A 22,672-nucleotide genomic window follows, 5' to 3' on the forward strand; every position below is an offset into this window, starting at 1 on the left:
ATCCATCAGCAGCTATTTTGGGGGGGGGAAACGGAAAATGAATGTGTTTATGCAACTAATGTAAGGGCATCGAATCGTATCGAACCAAATTGCATCGATTTGTTCTCAAATCAAACCGCACCAAATAGTTTCAAACTGAAGCATATTGTTCCTGTATCAGAGCCAATGTATCTGGATATGTATTGAATTGTCTTGAAAGGGTAAGATGCACATCCCTAGTGTTTTCAAATATTCTCCTCAATAATAATTGTCTGGGAAGACAGCAGAGCCATCAGAGTAAGTCTGGATCGGAGCGTTGCACATCAACATAATACAGCTCATTACCCACCAGTGGGTCTGGGAATTGCCAGGGACCCCACAATAAGATATTATCATGATACTTTGGTGCTTATACAATATGTACTGCGATTCTCACGATTCTATATATGTCAGGAATCTCCAACTGGCAGATTTTATTTGGCCCCCCACGTTTTCTGCGCAAAAAAAGATAATAATAATAATATTTAATTAATATTGTTGGATATAAAAGACTGTAAAAACACCAGCAAATCAGCTGTAAGTGATTTTAATTTTGGAAATCTGTTCCAAAGTACTCCCACGCATAAGAGAGATATATATGTGATAGTATTCAAATGTAAGCAAGGTTTGAAATTATTATGTTTTAGTCAAATATTATATCTGCTTGGGCTTCTTGCGTTCAATTTGTAGTCTACAAAAATTATTGGTAATTATGTTCCGGCCCCCTGATCATCCGCTCAAGAAAAGAAAATGGCCCGCAGCTGAATCTAGTTGAAGATCCCTGCTGTATGTATTACAACTCGATACTGCAAATTAATTGCCATTTGATCTACCAAACAAATTACTCTCTGCTGCAGAGAGACAAGAGACAGGTTTTGATCAGTCAGGGAAATAAAAGTGATGAAAACAAAAAAAAGATAGAGAACAAGCTATAGGATGAAACATTCCTGAGTTATGGCGCAGGTACAGCCGACTAGCCAACACTACCATCTTTTTTTTTTTTTTTTTTACAAATAGATACTTGGAGTCAAATATCCATATAATATAGAACAAAAATAATATTGCGATGTGCAACTATCGATTTCCCCCCCCATTACTATCCACCAGAGAGAATAATGTATGCTTCCCTGTGCCACAGTGCTCATTTCACAGTAGACGGACAGCAATTAGAAACCAGCTGCAAACACAAGAGCCAACAAATATAGTAGAACACAATTAAAAGAAAGGGATGCTAAAATGCAAGGACTATTTCATTACAGCAATGGGAGATAAAGTATCTTGTCATTACATAGGCCTAAGTAAGTAACAAAGAGGCTTTAGTTTCTGCCCAGAGAAACTGTTCTGGCCTGATGTTCAAATGGTATCTGGTTTCTCTCCCTGCAGACAGGGAGACTGTCAGGACCAGACCGTTATGGCCTGGTCAGAAAATACTATTATGTAATTTGGGGTTGTGACTCATTGCTGAAATCACTAGGTGGTGACATTTTAGTCTCAGTGCAAAACAACCTGGTTGAAAGTCTTGATGCAATACTCAGCAGCAGAGCAGACCATAGCATTCTCATTATCTCATATCTACTTCGAAAGCATTAGGCTAGTAATTGAGCCATCCATGACACAGTAACCTTATATTTGCATTCAAAGACATACTAGGCCTATATTCTCTTACATAAAACTGAAAAAAGTTAGTAAAGTCAGCACAAGATGCAAAGCAAGCATATAAGTTGCATGTTGGCTTATAAACGTTTCTTACCTATGCACACGTCTAATTTGCCCTTGATGGCAGCCTCGTGGAGCGGTGTGTAGTTCCAGCTGTCCCGGGCGTTTGGGTCAGCACCCTGACATAGGAGCAGGCTGACCACCTCAGCGTGGCCAAAGGAGCAGGCATTATGCAGAGGGATCAAACCTCCGTCATCACGGGCGTGAACATTGGCGCCTGTCTCAAGGAGGTGCTCTACAACATCTTTCCTCCCAAATCCTACAAAGTAAAGGAAACGGTAGAAATATTATCAGGTGTGCTGGGCCAGTTCCATGCATAAACAGTCACTTAGATGGCCCCCTGACCAAAACATAAGAATATTTTTATACATATACAGTACCAGTCAAAAGTTTGGAAACACCTACTCAATCAAGTTTTTTTCTATTTTTTTCTATTTTCTACAATGTAGAAAAATAGTGAAGACATGTAGTACTACAGGACTGCATGTGTTATTTCATAGTTTTGATGTCTTCGCTATAATTCTACAACATAGAAAGCAGTAAAAAATTAAGAAAAACCCTGGAATGAGTAGGTGTGTCCAAACTTTTGTATTCAGACTTTTTGCTATGAGACTTGAAATTGAGCTCAGGTTGATCCTGTTTCCATTGATCATCTTTGAGATGTTTCTACAACTTGATTGGAGTCCACTTGTGGTAAATTCAATTGACTGGACATGATTTGGAAAGGCACACAACTGTCTATATAAGGTCCCACAGTTGACATGGCTTGGTTTTTGCTATGGCATGCACTAAGGTCGAAGGAATCGTCCGTAGAGCTCCGAGACAGGATTGTGTCGAGGCACAGATCTGGGGAAGTGAACCAAAAATGTCTGCAGCATTGAAGGTCCCCAAGAACACAGTGGCCTCCATCATTCTTAAATGAAAGAAGTTTGGAACCACCAAAACTCTTCCTAGAGCTGGCAACCCGGCCAAACTGAGAAATCGTGGGGGGGAAGGGCCTTGGTCAGGGAGGTGACCAAGAACCCGATGGTCACTGACAGAGCTCCTCTGTGTGGTCTGTAGCCCTCCACCAATCTGACCTTTATGGTAGAGTGGCCAGACGGAAGCCACTCCTCAGTAAAAGGCACATGACAGCCTGCCTGGATTTTTCCAAGAGGCACCTAAAGACTCTCAGACCATGAGAAACAAAATTCTCTGGGCTGATAACAAAATGGAACTCTTTGGCCTGAATGTCAAGCGTCATGTCTGGAGGAAACCTGGCACCATCCCTACGGTGAAGCATGGTGGTGGCAGCATCATGCTGAGGGGATTTTATTAGCGGCAGGGACTGTGAGACAAGTCAGGATCAAGGCAGAGATGAACAGAGCAAAGTACAGAGAGATCCTTGATGAAAACCTGCTCCAGAGCGCTCAGGACCTCAGACTGGGGCAAAGGTTCACCTTCCAACAGGACAACAACCCTAAGCACACAGCCAAGACAATGCAGGAGTGGCTTCGGGACAAGTCTCTGAATGTCCTTGAGAGCCCGGACTTGAACCACGATCGAACAGCTTCCTGAAAATAGAATGGAGAAACTCCCCAAAAACAGGTGTGCCAAGCTTGTAGCATCATACCCAAGAAGACGCGATGCTGTAATTGCTGCCCAAGGTGCTTCAACATAGCACTGCGTTAAGGGTCTGAATACTTATGTAAATGTAATATCGCCGTTTTTTATTTATACATTAGCAAAAATGTCTAAAAAACTGTTTTTGCTTTGTCATTATGGGATATAGTGTGTAGATTAATCAATTTTAGTATAAGATGTGGAAAAAGTCAAGAGGTCTGAATACTTTTCAAAGGAACTGTGTGTGTGRMMMRMRMTYTYRYRYTSTYGATGTGTNGTGTGTGTGTGTGTGTGTGTGTGTGTGTGTGTGTGTGTGTGTGTGTGTGTGTGTGTATATTTTAGGAACTCAGTCATGGTCTCAACTTACTATTGTGATTAACACTAGCAATGATTCCACACCAGTGCATTTCTAAATTTGGTAGTCCATCAGCAGTTTCTCTTGTTATGTCAAGCAATCACTCAATTAGCCATGTCATCTAAACATTTTTAGATTAGATTGGTAGTCTAGCCATCAAACTTGTAATAATCATGGCTAGTGTTGCAAAGGGTCAGAAACTTTCGGGAAATTTTCCAAGGGAAGTTAAGCCCTGGAATTTGGGGAATTTTGCTTCAATTCTTCAAAAAAGTTAGCTATTAACAGTGAACCTTTTTTGTGGGATACACATAAGGCAATTCTAGGTCTTGTGGCGTAATTTTGGTTAAACTATCCCCAATTCAATGGAATTGCAACCATCTGCATGCACAGTGCATTCAACCATCACATGTACAGCTGATAATCAAGATCTTGGGCACTAATGAGATGCTATTGAGCCCACACTACTACATTGTCTGAGCCAAGGACTAAATGATTTCCGGTCAATTTTGATTACAACACTGGGTGGGGTGAATATATTTTATTTGATATACATTATTTATTGTTAACAAGTAAATAGTAGCCTACAGCAAAGTGTGTTTAAATCATTTCTAACTTATTAAACATTTCTGCAAGTTCGTTTTTGCTACCATGTGGGTTTTAGCTTGCTTGAGCCTGCTAACTGAGGAGTGTTAATTCACCTGTTTCCATACATGTTTAAATTTAAAACATGTATTTTACAAAGGAGTTGTTTAATCTAACTGCTTAACTATTTATCTGAACATGCAATTGTAATTTTTTTTTTTTACTAATTTGTTTTTCTTATCTTTACAGGAAAATGCCATGGGCACTATCTGATGTGTGGAGACATTTCACTGCAGCTAATGTAGAAGGAAAATGTGTACATTTGCAAATACTGTGCCAAATCATATGTGAAGAATGCAACAAAGATGCAGAATCATCTGGCCAAGTGCATAAAGTTCCCTCAGCATTCACAACAAGCAACCTCTAACAAAAGTCCCTCTACTTCTATTCAAGGTCAAAATGATGAATCAGACACCTTATTGATAGCAACAGCTCATGGTCCTCCTGGAATCAGAAGTTTTTGTTGACTCAATAGAGGAACGTAGTCAGAAATGCTGATGAATGTCTTGCTCGAGTTGTGTATGCAACTGGTTCATCTCTGATGCTCACAGGAAATGTGTATTGGAAGAGATGTCTGAATTGTCTTCGCCCAGCATACACCCCTCCAACCAGACATGCTTTATCTACTCATTTGCTGGATGCAGATTTCAAGTAAAGGTCAAGCAAATCATAGAGAAAGCAGACTGTATTGCAATTATCTCTGATGGGTGGTCGAATGTTCGTGGGCAAGGAATAATTAACTACATCTCCACCCCTCAACCAGTATTCTACAAGAGCACAGACACAAGGGACAACAGACACACCGGTCTCTACATTGCAGATGAGCTGAAAGCAGTCATCAATGACCTTGGACCACAGAAGGTATTTGCGCTGCGAACATGAAGGCTGCTTGGTCTAAAGTGGAGGAGTCCTACCCTCACATCACAACCATTGGCTGTGCTGCTCATGCATTGAATCTGCTCCTCAAGGACATCATGGCACTGAAAACAATGGATACACTCTACAATAGAGCCAAAGAAATGGTTAGGTATGTGAAGGGTCATCAAGTTATAGCAGCAATCTACCTCACCAAGCAAAGTGAGAAGAATAAGAGCACCACATTGAAGCTGCCCAGCAACACCCATTGGGGTGGTGTTGTCATCATGTTTGACAGTCTCCTGAAAGGGAAAGAGTCTCTCCAAGAAATGGCCATGTCACAGTCTGCTGATATGGACAGCCCCATCAAGAGGATCCTCCTGGATGATGTATTTTGGGAGAGAGTGGTAAGCAGCCTGAAACTCATGAAACCTATAGCAGTAGCCATTGCACGGATTGAGGGCGACAATGCCATCCTGTCTGATGTTCAGACTCTGCTTGCAGATGTAAGAGAAGAAATCCGTACTGCCCTGCCCACTTCACTGTTGCGCCAAGCGGAGGAAACTACAGTCCTGAAAAACGTCAAAAAGCATGAAGACTTCTGCCTGAAGCCCATACACGCCACAGTCTACATGTTGGAAGTATGCTAGCAAGAGCATCCTGTCTGGTGCAGAGATCAACAAGGCCTATGGTGTCATCACTACCGTGTCTCGCCACCTTGGCCTGGATGAGGGCAAGGTTCTTGGCAGTCTGGCAAAGTACACTTCCAAGCAAGGGCTTTGGGATGGAGATGCAATATGGCAGTCGTGCCAACATATCTCATCAGCCACCTGGTGGAAGGGACTTTGTGGATCTGAGGCTCTTTCCCATGTTGCCTCCATCATCCTCCAAATCCCACCAACATCAGCCGCCTCAGAGCGCAACTGGTCCTTGTTTGGAACACACACACCAAAGCACGCAATAGGCTGACCAATAAAAGGGTTGAAAAATTGGTGGCCAGTCTGACAACGAGCCATCCTCAACAGGGTTGGAAAGAAGAGGTCCAGGGAGAAGACATGGAAGCCTGAGCGGAAGACAACCAAAGCTTTAGTTTCTAGACTATCTTTTTACAGATGCATGTTGAAAACATTTTTGAGAGATGCAATGGATCATTGGGGATCATTCAATATTCCCTTTATTTTGTTAAGTGAAATCATCCCATGTGAAGAGTCAACTCATTTAATTAAAATTCAATTCATAACTAAATTGTTTTTATTTCTATTGGAAAGACGTAATAATTTGCAATTATGTCTACTTATAAGGTAAAAGGTTTATGTTTGTCTCCATATGATATGGTAAATATATCCAATGCAAAAAAACACCTACATTTAAAATGGTATTAATTTGCATATATTTGTGTTAATTCCCATATATTCCCACGGAAAGTTTCCACCTCTGAAAATTCCCCAAAATGTGCAACTCTATCATGGCGGAATACTGACTGGGAACGCAGGCCATGTGCCCAGTGGCCCTGCCCTCCAGGGGGCCCACATTGATTGTGTTAGACATTCTCACACAGATATCACATTAAGATGGCAAAGGTCATTAAAATGTAAACAATTACAGGAAATGTGCTTAACTGAAACAAAACAACAACAAATATATAGAGGTGAGAACCCCCCCCAACTAAATCTCGCTTAGGGGCCCCAAAAGGCTAGAGGCGGCCCTGAAGGTGCGTTTATCATCCATAGGACAACCTGCCACGAATGTGTCACTAATACAGTGTAACACAACCTTCTATCATTGTTTAACATATTTCCTTTGTTTATTATGAGAAGACACAATGGTTGTGTGTGTCACATCTACTTCTGTATTTTTTGTTTAGCTGCCAAATTCCTTGTTTAATACAAGCAGATCTTACCATGCCAACTTGCTAGTTAGTTATCTACAATTGTTTTTAGATTAATTCCAAATTACGCTGGCTGCCTGACTACTTGGCAGGGCCTGTACTTTTTTATTGCAACTTGCTGACTACAACTTGCTGGCTAATAGCACCCCGTCCCCCTACCCGAATGGTGAGTCCATTTTTAAAAACTAGTTGGCTAGGTCCTTTCGACAATCTAGCTAGCCTAACATTAGCTAACTATCCATCCATGTTTGTAACCAACGTTTGTTAACTAGCTAACAAACCGAGTGGGTAAGATATCTATAAAAAGTTGGCCTAAAAAACTTGTTAGTTAGGTAGTTAGCTATTTACCGAAGTAGTTGGCTAGCTGCTAGTTAGCAAAACAAACCAGCTCGTCATAGTGAGCATAACATGACAATACGGGTCGCTAATACGCCGTCGTTAACGCTACCTGCAGCGAAGTGCAGCGGAGTGGATTTTCGACCAGCCATGTCCTTGGCATTCACGTTAACCGTATCCACCAGCCTCTTCACCCGCGATACATCCCCAGTGCGACAGGCTTCAAACAACTCTCTGAAAGCCCCGCTTGTCCCGCAGTCGCCGCCCGCGGGGCTAGTGCTACCCGAGTCAGGACTGGGGCCAGCGCTGATGCCACCCCCGGTGGTACTAACGTTAGAGGAGCTGGTGCTACTGCTCAGGGCCGGGGCGGGGATATCAGGGGAGGCCGGAGTTAACTCCTGGTCACCGGCACTGTCTAGTTCAGCACCCGCTGGAGCCAAAATTACTCCACCACCGGGAACTGTAGGAGATCCCGGAGGAGTGAGGGAAAGATAAGTACTGCGAGATGGCGAGGATATGCTCTGTTGTTGTTGTTGTTGTTGTTGCTGCTGCTGCTGCTGCTGCTGCTGAGAAGAGCGACGAGGCACCGCCATTTTTACAACAGTCCCACTGGGAACAAGAAATATATTGGCTAAACTTCCTGGAAGTGGAAACGGTAACTTCCGGTTTCGATTGTCAGCAGTGAAAATCGCCCCTAAAAATATTTTTATAACTGGCTTTCAAAACAGTTTGTTTTAATAATTTTTTACTGTTGTAATCCCACATTTCTGATGAAGGAGCTTGTTATTTATAACAGTTTATTGTTGCTCTTACAACCAGATAGACTAGCCAATTAACCAATACAATTCGATTTGAATAGACTAGGCAGGGAACCGGGGTGAGGATATATAGCTGCTATACTATATAATCAACCTTTACATTTTTGCACCGTACGCAACCCCCAGAATAGCTTAAATCGTCTGTCATATGAGATAAGGAAAATTCATTAAACTTAACACAATTTTCCTCTAGTCTGTGAAATTCAGTTTGCACATACTGCACAATGACTAAGCATGATATTTCCCTATGCAGATCACATTTTTCACTTAATCTCAAGTAGCCTGAGTCACTGCTAGGCTGCCTGTTCTGATATTGACATGGACATGGACATGGACATGGACATGGACATGGACGTGGACATGGACGTGGACGTGGACGTGAATATGAAGCATATCCAACAGGCAATATCCGATTCAGAAAAAAGCTTTCTTGCAAGACTTGAATAGGAAATGTAATTTTCAATGAGCAGCTGAAATCACTGTCAGTCAGGTTGGCCTATATAGTTGTTCTGCCTTGCCATTCATAGCCTTGCAAATTACATATGAAAAATGAAAGCTATTTGAAAACTATAGTCTATAGTTACAATGGTGAAAATTGACATTCTGCAACCATTCTGGTCCTGCCCATTTGAACGTAAGCCTATGCTTTTTTAATCTTGGAGTGTATAAGGAAAACTTATGGGAGACGTACTAATGACCTGGAGTGCTGGGAAACACATAGGGAAGAAAATATACCCAAAATCATCACAGATAAAGGACGAAATATTAACTGCCTATTCTATTACTGAACATCCAAATATAGAAAATGACTCCTATGCACGGTGACACCCAGTGGAGAACTGAGGCAAAGACAGGAAAGTTCCTGAAGACACTGGAGCTCCAAGTGGAAGAATATAAAAGCTGTGAAACTCCCACTGCTTTGACAGAAACCAACACTGAACACACGGTACAATCTCAGAGCAAGAGGACTCAACATTAACATTGACTGAAGATGCTGTGCTTCCGAGTATTCCAGTGTTCCCTCAGCCCATTGATGGACTTCTACAGGCCTGTGTGCAGTCTTTGGCCAGAAGTCCAACCTCTTCTCTGCCAGCAGTATTTACTGCAGAGAAACATGCTGGAGATCAAGAGCAGTCTGGAGCTGATGGAGAAACATCAGCAGCACATATTTGAGGAGATGGACCATGTCCCAGCCTCTGTGGTCATCCAAGCAGTCTCCTACACACTGGAGAAAGAGAGAGAGGGTTTTGCCCTGGCACTGGAGACTAAAGACTTCTCCCCAGAGGAGCTGTCTGTCAAGCAGGTGGGCAGGAAGCTGAGAGTCAGTGGGAAGACAGAGAAGAAGCAGGATGATGGGGAAGGCTCTTACTCTTACAGATGCCAGGAGTTCAGACAGGAATTTGATCTGCCTGATGGGGTGAATCCTGAGACTGTCACCTGCTCCCTGGATCATGATGGGAAGCTCCACATCGAGGCTCCAAAGAATCCATCATCTGCTGAGGAGGTGGCTGAGAGAGTGGTGCCGATCAACTGTAGCCTGGATGTGAAGATGCCACAATTCCTCAGCTCACAGACAGAGGGCAGCAACACAGAGGGCAGCACCTCAGGCACATAGGAGAAACAACAGAACAGTATTTCACATAAAGACTGATCATATTATTATGCTATTTTTTATTTGACTGGATGTTACATTTTCTAATCTATATTTTTATGGTTATGAAACTGTATGCATTTACATTTCATATCTTGTAACAATCAATCTGAGATGCTATTTAATTGAATCAATCAAATCTATACACTATTGCAGTCATTATCAACTCTTCAATTAATATCAACATAATGAGAATCGATAGAGGGGCTAAAGGCTGGCCTAAAGGCTTACACTGTCTTCTTTATAGATTTTCTTGTTTTTCATATGAATTATCTAAATGTCATGATATGTTTAGATAAAATGTGTAGTTTTGTTACCAAATAAAATGTTCAGTATATATATAAGACAGTTGTTAAATTCATTTTTGTGAAATATACCATTTCAGTATGCTAGTTAGAGGGAAGTATATTTAACATTCAGGCATATCTTTTTTTGTTTATATAGAAGCATATCATTATTAACATAAATAATCAGAAAAACAGTGTAAGTTCAGGACAATCTTACCAGACCTTTAATTGCAGTTACATGTTCAGGTCATGGGATAATTTCCTACTCGTCATCTTTTTGATATGCAGTGTTCACACTGCTCTTAACCTTTTACAGTGGTGTGAGAAATAGTTCAGATATGTCAGGATCTCTTCAGTGATATCATGACGACAACAACATGATTGGTGTAATCACTGCTACCACTCCACTCCTGTGACACTCAGATATTCTCTAGCACATTGGAACACTGTGAATATGACACTAACACAGACAGACACACACAGAACGATCCAGATCCTATTAAATCACTATTATAATTCCTAATTCTTTGCACATAACATACTGTACATACACATAACATGTTTGTGCACATTTTGTTTAACTAAATTACTCTAACTACCCTAACAACCTTTTAACTACATTACTCTAACACCATTTTGTTTAACTACATTACTTTCATGAAATCAAACTCTGTCTTTTGATCCACTATTTGATTTTCAAGGCATCTATTGAAATGGCAAGTTTACCAGGCCAGAGCATACCCATCATACCCACTCAGGGACATGATTTAAATTGAAAATATTAATTACCCAAATGCAACATACTGAAATACTGGTTTGTATAACAAAATGACATCAAACAAGGCAAAACATTGTACAAAAAAAACAACATTTATTGAATGTGCATAAACATTGGCTTTACATTCCATGCCATTGAGAATTATTGACGTTGCATTTATCAAATTTGACAAAAGAGCAATTTACCCGAGATAATTCACTGATGTCTGTACTATCTGGTATTTGGGAGTTGTATATTGGGAGTTGGAGTTGTATATTGGGAGTTTGGGAGTATATTATTATATATTATATATATATTATTGTCCAGCCCTAAAGCTAATGGTATTAGTTATATCATGATACAGAGTCATCATAATCAGTCCTTCTTGGGCTCTGCCTCTACAGCAGTGCTCTCAGCTGCAGCGCCGGGTGAGGTTATGGCAGGTAAGCAAGTGATAGGAACCACTCTCTCATTGCCTTCTGTCACAGCAACCACTTTTGGAGCCTGGATCTGTAGCTGTCCATCGTTCAAAGAGCAGGTGACTGTCTCAGGATTCACACCTTCAGGCAGATCAAACTCCTGTTTAAACTCCTGGCATCTGTAAGAGTAGGAGCCCTTTCCATCATCCTGCTTCTTCTCTGTCTTTCCACTGACTCTCAGCTTCCTGCCCACCTGCTTGACAGACAGCTCCTCTGGGGAGAAGTCTTTGGTGTCCAGTGTCAGTGCAAAACGGTTGTTTTCTTTTCCCATCTGGAAAGAGATGGGCTTGAAGTCAGTTGAAGATAATGGGCCTTCAATGTCTTCAAAAATCTTTTGGTGCAGTCGTTGCATATATTCCATATTGTGCCTCATCTCCTGCATATTTCGCATAATTTCCTGCTCCATCTGGAAGAAGAGAGGCCGTGTCTCTGGCCAGAGACTGCGAACGGGCCAGTGGAAGTCCATGAAGGGGCTCATTGGGCTCATTGGATTGAGGGAAGGCTGCATCATGCTGGGGCAAAGCATCTTCAAATCAACTCTGTCTGTGTCGTTTCTGTTGGTCTCTGTTGGTCTCGTCTCTGAGTGTGTTTCTGAGAGCTTATGTCCGGAGCAGACTAGGGCTCACAGCTTTTATCCTGTCCAGTGGAAAGTTCCAGTAGCATTCCATTTGACTGCTACACTAGAGTGTTATGACTACGCAACTTCTGTCATACTCCAAAACAAGCCCCTGGTAATACTGCAGTCTGACTGCCAAATGCCTCTGGGATATATCTTTGCTCTATTTACAGAGTGACCACAGAAGCAGGTCGGAGTCGCAGGGGCACATAACGTCCTACAAAGTTAGAAAGGAATCTACAACAGCTGCTTTGTCATGCTGCCATTTTCTGTTCCTGAATAACCTTTTCCCCTGACAACAAATCCAAAGTATTCCTGATATCACTGTGCTTATGAAGATAACAGATATAATATATGGTTCTGCCTTGAGTGATACAGACATAGAATGAATTACAAGTGCACTTCAGCAATCTGTTCCCCTTATTGATATGACTTGCAGTAAATATATTAATATAGCTTTAGTCAGTATTTAACTTCCCTCAACACTCTTGTCGGATGTGACCCTGAAATTGACACCCCCACTGACGACATTGCTTCCTTACTCTGTCTCTAAATATAGCTATGTGGTTGTTGAGAAGATCACACAACCAAAAGATTATTCATAGTGTGTATTGAGTAGCATAATTAGTCACCATCTGTAATGCAATAATATGCTCGATTTGACTGTACAAGAACTCTTAAGAATCTATTTGTGGGATTTGTTCAGCAACTTCTCCAAGTTAATTAACTGTTTAAAGGGGCACTTGATCTGGACACAGACTATTGGCATGGCCAATCAATTTTAAGGAACATATGGGAAGCTATCATAAGAGAAAAACGTGTTACTGTATTCCTAAACCATGGCATCAGATTAAATCCACTGAGCTTTTGGAGGAGACGCTAGAGGGCTGAATATAAATCAGGACTATGACACAACATATTTGGGTTTTCACAGACCTTTGTCAGGGTTACAGTGGGTCCTTTTCAACGACTTGCCAAAGACTGGGACTGAAATATTGTATGTGAAATAAGCTCAAACAACTGTTATAAGTACTGTTTGTGCTTTTTATTGGTACACAAAAATACATTTAGTTTACATTTTATTGGGTAACAAAACAACACATATGAACACAAAATTCCAGAGATAATGTTATAAAAAAACATGACAAATTCAAAGATGAGATTTGAAGTGAAAATAAATTCAGTCTTTAGGCTATCAACTTTTTGCCAAGATATTGATTCCTCTGAGTGTCTGTGTTGCTGCCCTCTGTCTGTTAGCTGAGGAATTGTGGCATCTTCACATCCAGGCTACAGTTGATGGGCACCACTTTCTCAGCCACCTCCTCCTCAGCAGATGTTGGATTCTTTGGAGCCTCGATGTGGAGCTTCCCATCATGATCCAGGGAGCAGGTGACAGTCTCAGGATTCACCCCATCAGGCAGATCAAATTCCTGTCTGAACTCCTGGCATCTGTAAGAGTAAGAGCCTTCCCCATCATCCTGCTTCTTCTCGGTCTTCCCACTGACTCTTAGCTTCCTGCCCACCTGCTTGACAGACAGCTCCTCTGGGGAGAAGTCTTTAGTCTCCAGTGCCAGGGCAAAACCCTCTCTCTCTTTCTCCAGCGTGTAGGAGACTGCTTGGATGACCACAGAGGCTGGGACATGGTCCATCTCCTCAAATATGTGCTGCTGATGTTTCTCCATCAGCTCCAGACTGCTCTTGATCTCCAGCATGTTTCTCTGCAGTAAATACTGCTGGCAGAGAAGAGGTTGGACCTCTGGCCAAAGACTGCACACAGGCCAGTAGAAGTCCATCAATGGGCTGAGGGAAGACTGGAATACTCGGAAGCACAGCATCTTCAGTCAATGTTGAGTCTCCTTGCTCTGAGATTGTACTGTGTGTTCAGTGTTGGTTGTGTTGGTTTTTGTCTCAGCAGTGGGAGTTTCACATTTTTTATATTCTGCTACATTGTCTTCAGGAACTTTCCTGTCTTTGCCACAAGAACAAGCTGGATGCTTTCCACATTCCTCAGGTATTAGTGCTCTTACCGTCTCACAGATGATTGCTTCAGCCAAATATGATTGTTACTTGTGACATGAATTGTAAATTAAAATGTGTTTTGAATCCTATTCATTTTTACATTTGCAGTATTTATGGAGCGTATACAGGCTATTCTTCTTCAGTGTCTTGAAATAGATGAGCAGAACCAAACCGAAGTGGAAGTACGATCATAAGCTAAGTTATAAAGATAATTGCCATCACATGTCAGGAGTTGTTGTCACAGGTCAAAATTTAGATTAATTCATTCAAAAATATTCCAGGGAGAAATCTAATTTTAGAACATTTTTGGGAGATTGTACAGCATTATAAAATTGGTCACGTGTAGATGTTGGTGTTATTATAATATTGTTGAAAACGGAAGAAATGTTTGTCTGGCATTATGTTTGTCATAAATTTACGTCTGTTTTTTAATAACAAAAACAATATTTTTTAGGTGTGGAAACGATTCACTCACATTCAATGATCTAAAACAGGACAAATGATCAAATAGGACTACATTGCAATTCCTGACAAGTTCACAAAACATTTGTTTTCAGAAGTCAGGTTTACAAACATGTAATGAACATCTTAGAAAACAAATCATTTTAGTAGAGCTTTAGAAAATTGAATTTATTGAAGCTGATTATTGAAAAATATCATGCCAGTGAGCTATTGGAATGTTAGCTTTATGTTGATATTGTGCAAACCCACAGTTTCATCGACTGTCTGGGTGGCTGGTCTCAGATGATCCCGCAGGTGAAGAAGTCAGATGTGGAAGTCCGGGGCTTGTGTGGTTACACTTGGTCTGCGGTTGTGAGGCCAAATTCTCTAAAATGACGTTGGAGGCGGCTCATGGAAGATAAATGGACATTATGTGCATTGTGTTACACATTTTAAAGAGGCCTTTTTTTGTCCCCAGCACAAAGTGCACCTGATATGCCACACCTGTCAGATGGATGGATTATCTTGGTAAAGGAGAAATGCTCACTAACAGGGATGTAAACAAATTTGTGCACAACATTTTAGAGAAATAACTTTCTGTGCGTATGGAACATTTCTGGGAACTTTTATTTCAGCTCATGAAACATGGGACCAACACTTTACACGTTGCGTTACTATTTTTGTTCAGTATATTAGCTAAATTAAAACTAAAATGTGTTGATTTTTGTTTGTTGTTAAACAGTAATAATTCCCCTCCCACCTCCACCAAACTCAGACCCATCTGCAGAACCTAATTACAGGAGTTGCTACAGATGGAACTATGGAGAGGAGTTCAGAAGTTACCTGTTTCTCCATCAATCTGTTCTCTGTGAACCAGGTACAGGGAGAGATACAGGTGGCCAAACAGAGGCAACACCACGGCCTTTCTCTACAGTTGAGCTCAGGCCTTGATGAGACAGAGCTTACTGTTCAAGATGGTAAGTATGCATGAAAGAAACTAGAACAAGCTAATATGTCAAATTACTTTAGATTGTGTACATTGTTAGATATTACTGCACTGTTTGAGCTAGAAACACAAGCATTTTGCTACACCCACAATAACATCTGCTAAACACATGTATGTGACAAATACAATTTTATTTGATGATTTGACTAGCTTTCCATAAGAGATCAATAAGACATATTGAACATAAGTAAATCATGATGCTCTCTTCATTTTTGAGTAAAATTACTAATTACCTTTTTTTCCCTAAAGACAAACAAACAATGTATTGTCCTCTCTCTGGTCTATGAGAAGTCCATGTATGTGTACAAGAGTTTCCCATATGTCAATTTTACTACTCTCTGTGTGGTCGCTGAACCTGCTGTGCTGACAGGTCTGGAAGATTTACTTCCCCGTTGTGTGCAACCTGTCTGTGTCCCCTCGACTCTATGGCTATGGAGTTCTGCTAGACAGTATGGACCCAGACGGTGTTTTCTATACAGTACAGAGGGACTAGCCTCCATAGCTCTCTGCCTCCCTCCTGGTGCACAGAATCAGATAGTGGTACTAAAACATGAGTAGCCTTGTGTCGCAGTCCACTGCCAGAGTATACTGAAGGCCTTCCTCAGATAAAGGCTGACATTGTTAATTATGGTTCCTTTACTTACACATTTACAAAAGGCCCAGTACAAATTAAACTGACTCAGAGCAGATGACTCAGGACAATGAATGAGACAGAAAACTGTGACTTTATCTTGTATTTGAATTAACTGTCTGTTGTGGGTTCTCTCCAGGACAGGTGATGGGGTCTGTGTTTTCAAATTCAGTCACCAGGGAAACAGATTTTCGGGTGGGCACCCAGTCTTTCCTCATAACCGTTGGCTGCCTGAGCCCGTTCAGAACACACAGTGAGAAGGGAAGATAACGGTTCAGACAGCTGATTACTGTACCAGACAGGTACAGTACTGATTACTGTACCAATCAACCAGGCCCTCAGAGAGACATACTGGTGGTGTACTAGGTTGTGACTAAACTCCTTCCTCCTTTACAATGTAGTTTTACGGCTGTCTATCACAACAGAATATGCTGCAGGATTATTTGAGGACAGCCACATCAGAAGGCCATTCTGCTGAACGAGACTTACCTTGTCGTCAGAGTAACCAGAACCTGATTGTCTGTTACTGCATGTAGATGAAAGGTCTGGCTCCTTCTTGTATCCAGATAGTACTTGATGTTTCTTTGTCATCCAGGCTGGAGCAAAGAGGGTGTATGCTGTGGAGGTCAGCCCTGTTGCCAAATTTGCAGAGGTACTAAAGGGGTCTGTTTTTCTACATCTGATTATGTTCCTATCAACCATCCAGGAAATGTGAAAGGAAATTATAAATGTGCATCCTTTTGCACTTCAGCATGCACCATTTTCAATCTTTAACACCAGAACTCTTAATAATTCCTCAAAAGGTGTGTACTGTATGATGAATAGGTGTTAACTTCAATAACGTCATTGGTCTGTTGTGATAAATGAACGCTCTATGCTGCTTTGAAATCTGATTGATGTTTTTGCTGTTTCAGCAGCTTTAAAAACCTAGAAAGAGAAAAGAAAATCTTAGAGCTTTGACCAGTGAATAAAAGTAATTTGTATTGCTTGGCCCAATAAGTCCCGGGTAAAGATGATGAATCACTTATCACAGTCCTAATCACCTGTGTCATCAACGCATCTTGCTCAAACCTCAAACCTGTCTACAGAGAGACAAGAACAAACCCTTGATAAAAATCGCACAGCCCTGGAAACACTATCTCAGAGAGTCACACCTCCAGAACAGAACAGCCCCTATAAAACAGACCTCCTGCTTCGCACACAGCATGAGCATGAAATTCTGAGGGTATAAGGACTTGAGGCTACTCTTGGCCCAGAAACCATCTTGGGGGTGAAGGGAACATATTTTCATGAATGGCCTCTAGCTTAGCAGCCAGGCAGAGTTCACACTATTATATTTCTGCTGCTTTACTGGTGTTTCTAGACTGCAACCAGATGTATCCCTTCCACAGGAGGTTGGTGGCACATTAATTGGGGAGAATGGGCTCGTGGTAATGACTGGTATCAAATACATCAAACATGGTTTCCAGGTGTTTGATGCCATTCCATTTGCGCCGTTCCGGCCATTATTATGAGCCATCCTCCCCTCAGCAGCCTCCTGTGGTCCCTTATTATTTATTTTCTTCCACATTGCAGCTTATCAGCCAATAGAAGAACCCTATACTCAGTTGACAAATGCTATACAAAAGAATTTCTGACCTCCATAATGTATTCCTGTTGGGGTGGTTGCATGGTCTCTCTGAGCAGGCTGAATCCCTATCATACTGTCGGCCTAAGCTGCGGTCTATATAAATAGTTTGAGCCTGGGACCACCCCTGTGGACGCTTGGCCAGCGTCAGAATGCATGTGCATGGGACACAGCTTCACAGGAACACTCCACAGGCCAAAGTCTGGAAAAACAGGAAGGATGCTCTGCCACTCTCTGGGATGACGAACTACACCGAGAGAACCAACCAATGTCTTATAGCAGGAGCGCAACTTTGGTTTTATTATTTAAAAAAATTGTCAGATAAACACTCCCAACAGTTTCACCCGACCGCTCAGAGGCGTCCGAATGGTCCTAAAGCACACCGTTGCCTAGTCTGCGTCACATTCCAATTATAAGACTGCGGGGGGGGTCAAAAATGCAATTTTAGAATCAGGGTGTCACGTTCTAACCCTAGTTCTTGTGTTATTTCTTTGTTTTAGTTGGTCAGGACATGAGTTGGGTGGGTATTCTATGTTTTGTGTTTCTATGTTGTGTTTCTCGTTTGGCCTGATATGGTTCTCAATCAGAGGCAGGTGTTAGTCATTGTCTCTGATTGGGAACCATATTTAGGTAGCCTGTTTTCTATTGTGTTTTGTAGGTGGTTACTTCCGTGTCTGTATGTTCCACACGGAACTGTTTCGGTTTTCATTTTGTTTCACTTTGTATTCTGTCGTATTCATTCTCATTAAAATACATTATGGATACCACGCTGCGCATTGGTTCTCCGATCCTTGTTACTCTTCATCCTCAGAGGAGGAAGAGGAAAGCCGTTACAGAGGGGGGACATGTCCCCTGTGAAAGTTACACCCCTGATTTATACACAGATGACTGAAAGCAGGCTCTGTTTTGGCTTTCCCTAAAACATTGTAAAAAATATTTTCTGAAAATAGAAACGCATTTAATGTCTATTTATTTTTGCCACATGTATTATATTACAGATCTCTTAATGCATACTTAAATACATGTTATTTTGTCCATTAAAATACTGTAGAATTCCACTCATTCCTATGGAGGACTGCGTCTTCTGAGGAGTGCCAATACGGCCGACCGGTGGCTTCAAAGCCTCTCATTGGTCAATACATAGCATCAGCAATACATGGTTTTATATATATATATATATAACAAAAAAATGGAACCAACCAGTGTGGACAATGCCTTATTGACACACTATTAAGATAGGCTCCCTCACACTCTCAGTCAGAGGATATTGCCTGGCCAGCTTTACCTGGTTTAAGTATATTACACTCTATGCTTCAGTCTCTCACTAATCTAAAGACCCAGCAGTCTGTCCCACTCACTCAGTGTGTGTGTGGAGCAGCTGCCCAGCAGCTCTTGCATCAATAAAGCAACTCACTGTTTACACAGCAGACAAGTGTACTGTACCAGAGAACTTTGAGGGAGAGTTTGCATGCATGAGGGTTTACCAAAACATAATTTGTCAACAGTGGATTATTCTCTCTACCTTTAGCCAGCAGATTAATGTCTTTATCAAAGCCTCAGGAGTGCAATGGATCTTTAGTAACACAGAAATCCATCTGATGCAAACAGAAACCTTCATTTAATTTGACCTTATGTTTTCTGATTCCCCTTCAGATGCTGGTCAAGAGCAATTGTCTCTCAGATAGGATCATAGTCCTGGCTGGGAAGATTGAGGAGCTGTTGTGCCCTGAGCAGGTGGATGTGATCATCTCAGAGCCTATTGTCACATGCTGCTGAACGAGAGGATGCTGGAGAGCTACCTTCACTCCAGGAAGTGGCTCAATCCCATGGGTCAGTTCAGTCAGAGAGGAAGAGGTAAAGCAAGAGGTTTTACTCCACCCAAAACCCATCCATGAAAACATGCCCACGAGATGAGGAATTTTTTATGGAGGTCAACAATGAGTGTCGGATTTGGTCAAAAATATGAATTGCTCATTTGCTACGTGGGACTTATTTGATCGAATAGAAGTTTCATAATGGTTAGGTTTTTACAAATGCATTGATATAAGTGGACTCACGTGGCATTGCAACAACTTTTTTAAAAAACGTTATATCCGAGTTGTGCCTGTTGTCATAGAGATAGAGGACTTTTCCTGGATATAACCCATTTTAGCATGGACAACGCCAGTGAGGGATCCCACCATACAGATACAAAGATGAGGCATCTATCTCTATGGCCAGTTGTTCACATGTGTATCTGCCCTCTCATTGGCTAGAATGGTCCCACCTGATCTCGCTTGCCTTCCATCTTTGAGAACATGTATTTCCATTGTTATAGTGGTCCCTCGACTATCTTGTCAATAGAATAGACAATATTTGGTTCAGTTCCAACATGGAAAGAGATGCCATTTCCCATGCTGCCATCAACCTGTGAATAGTTTTGTGAAAGTCTATCAAGGGGGCATTATTAGAACATCGCTGGTTTTGTTTTGCTGATGAAATGTCTCACTTCTTCTCTTTACCTGTTCAGGCATGTTACCAACCTATAGTGACATGCATCTGGCTCCCTTCACTGACGAGCAGCTCTACATCGAGCACCATGGACACTCCAGTTTCTGGTGAGAGAAAAAACACAACATATGAACATGTCATAAGACATGGCAAAAAAAAAAAAAAAAGATTTACAGGAAATGCTCCAGAATGAAGAAAAAAAAGTGGAGTAGCAGGAATTTAGCTTTAAAAATGCTAATTTCTCTCAGCTTCATGGCAAAATGTGTAGAAAAGCATGAGATTAGCTATAACATTGCACATTTTTCTCTGCCCCATGGCAAAATGTGTAGAACTGTAGGGAGTTAGATGTTTCCCCCAAAACTACGATATGCCAATGTAATCAGCCACCCACAGCTCCAGGTCTACTGGAACTGGGCTGTGAACCCAGCCTAGCGGGTTTCCTGAAAATGTAAAATCACAGGGAGTCTTTTCAAATCAAATCAAACTTTGTCACATGCGCCAAATACAACATGTGTAGACCATACAGCTTACTTTTCTCTCTGCAGGATGACAGTGTGGCTGTACACTACTCCTAGTGAACCTCTGACTTACTGGTACCAGGTCCACTGTCTCTTCCAGACCCCTCTGTTGTTTGGCAAGGTGAGACGACTCTGTCCGGAACTGTCCAGTTCATAGCCAACACGAGGTAAGCCGGAGAAGGACAGTGCCTGTACTATAGAAATGGAATGGGGGAAATTATACTGAGATTTTATATTGTTTGCTTTTCATTTCTACCAGGCAGAGGTAAGACATTCACATCACAGCAGTCGTTGATCAGTCAGGCTTCAAATCTGGCAACAGTTTAGAGCTAAAGAATCCTGCTGTTTGGATCCACAGTCATATCTTATTCTTCTCTCTGCATGGAGACTTCTATAATGTTGCTCCATACATTTACACTTTGGCAGACACTCTTATCCAGAGCAACTTAAAGTAGTGGTTGCATACATTTTTGTCCATAGTAGAAGCTAATAATCTCTTCATATCCTTTCAACGAATACAGCCTTTGGTACAAGCAGGTATATCGTAGTATTGTTATTTCCTACTTGCCTAATGTGCTCTGTTGCCTGGACAACACCTCTGTCTGTCTGCCTGTTTAGAGTACCTGGTTGGCTGTTGGTATAAGAGCCTCCAGACCCTACAGAGTGGACAGACCCTACAGAGTGGACAGACCCTACAGAGTGGACAGACCCTACAGAGTGGACAGACCCTACAGAGTGGACAGTGTGGACAGACCCTACAGAGTGGACAGACCCTACAGAGTGAACAGACCCTACAGAGTGGACAGTGTGGGCAGACCCTACAGAGTGGACAGACCCTACAGAGTGGACAGACCCTACAGAGTGGACGTGTGGACAGACCCTACAGAGTGGAGCCAGTGCCACTGTGGCAGGCGGGCAGGGCACAAGCCCCGGGACTATAGGCTTGGTAAAGTACACCTGAAGTGCCCTGTAGGATCAGTAGTGTAGTCAAAGAAATATCCCCTTTTTAAGAAAGCACATAGTTCCATCCAACAGGAGTTTGACTTTGTTTCTTTGGTTAAAAATGTATTTTCCTTTCAAAGACATGCCTGAAGTGATCATCACCACTTCAGTCCAATTCCAGGGGCCTTCACCACCATAAAACCAGTTTAAAAAATGTCCATGAAAGAACTTTGAATGTACATTATAATATGTTTATTTTATATAATCATATCTATGAATAGCCAAAGCTATACATGTCATGCATTATAGAGTATACAGGGACATCAAGTGGAAAGAAGGGGATCTGCAGTACCAATGTACTAAAGAGATAAATGTGTTTGTTAACCTGTAATACAAAACCAACAAACTTGTGTTATGGATAACAATAAGCTGTCATTACTTCTCTAATCAACTAAGATCTGGTTCCAGTTCGTTCCCTGGCTCGTTAGCTCTTACCTCGATTTGAAGGGACTGGATAGGGGAAAACAAAATGGTGAGTGACTTAGGCTATTCAGGGGATAGATGGAGCCATGACTACATCAAATCAAATGTTATTGGTCATATACACATAGTTAGCAGATGTTAATGCGAGTGTAGCGAAATGCTTGTGCTTCTAGTACCAACAGTGCAGTAATATCTAACAAGTAATCTAACAATTCCCCAACAACTACCTAATACACACAAATCTAAAGGGGTGAATGAGAGTATGTACATATAAGTATATGGATGAGCGATGGCCGAGCGGCGTAAGCAAGTTGCAGTAGATGGTATAAAATACAGTATATACATGTGATATGAGTAATGTAAGATATGTAAACATTATTAAAGTGGCATTGTTTAAAGTGACTAGTGATCCATTTATTAAAGTGTCCAGTGATTGGGTCTCAATGGGCAGCAGCCTCTCTGAGTTAATGACTGCTGTTTAGCAGTCTGATGGCC

The 22,672-nt window shown here is 41.6% G+C and overlaps 3 protein-coding genes and 3 pseudogenes across 3 annotated transcripts; 3 read left to right on the forward strand and 3 right to left on the reverse strand.

Annotated features, from left to right (window-relative positions):
• LOC111981611 (poly [ADP-ribose] polymerase tankyrase-1-like) overlaps positions 1–8,042 on the reverse strand; it is a 145,886-nt pseudogene extending 137,844 nt beyond the window's left edge.
• Positions 1–22,672, forward strand: part of LOC111980224 (uncharacterized) — a 401,020-nt pseudogene that overhangs the window by 228,131 nt on the left and 150,217 nt on the right.
• LOC111981613 (heat shock protein 30-like) lies at positions 8,005–10,207 on the forward strand. The gene has a single exon (XM_024012978.2). The coding sequence runs from the start codon at positions 9,222–9,224 to the stop codon at positions 9,843–9,845; it is 624 nt and encodes a 207-aa protein (XP_023868746.1). The 5' UTR covers positions 8,005–9,221; the 3' UTR covers positions 9,846–10,207.
• LOC111981612 (heat shock protein beta-11) lies at positions 11,018–12,119 on the reverse strand. Its single transcript, XM_024012977.2, has one exon. The coding sequence runs from the start codon at positions 11,928–11,930 to the stop codon at positions 11,301–11,303; it is 630 nt and encodes a 209-aa protein (XP_023868745.1). The 5' UTR covers positions 11,931–12,119; the 3' UTR covers positions 11,018–11,300.
• LOC111981942 (heat shock protein 30-like) lies at positions 13,274–13,927 on the reverse strand. The gene has a single exon (XM_024013440.2). The coding sequence runs from the start codon at positions 13,853–13,855 to the stop codon at positions 13,274–13,276; it is 582 nt and encodes a 193-aa protein (XP_023869208.1). The 5' UTR covers positions 13,856–13,927.
• On the forward strand, positions 15,301–22,604 carry LOC111980026 (histone-arginine methyltransferase CARM1-like; annotated as a pseudogene).

The sequence above is a fragment of the Salvelinus sp. IW2-2015 genome, linkage group LG20 (genome assembly GCF_002910315.2).
Source record: "Salvelinus sp. IW2-2015 linkage group LG20, ASM291031v2, whole genome shotgun sequence".
NCBI classification, from domain to species: Eukaryota; Metazoa; Chordata; class Actinopteri; order Salmoniformes; family Salmonidae; genus Salvelinus; species Salvelinus sp. IW2-2015.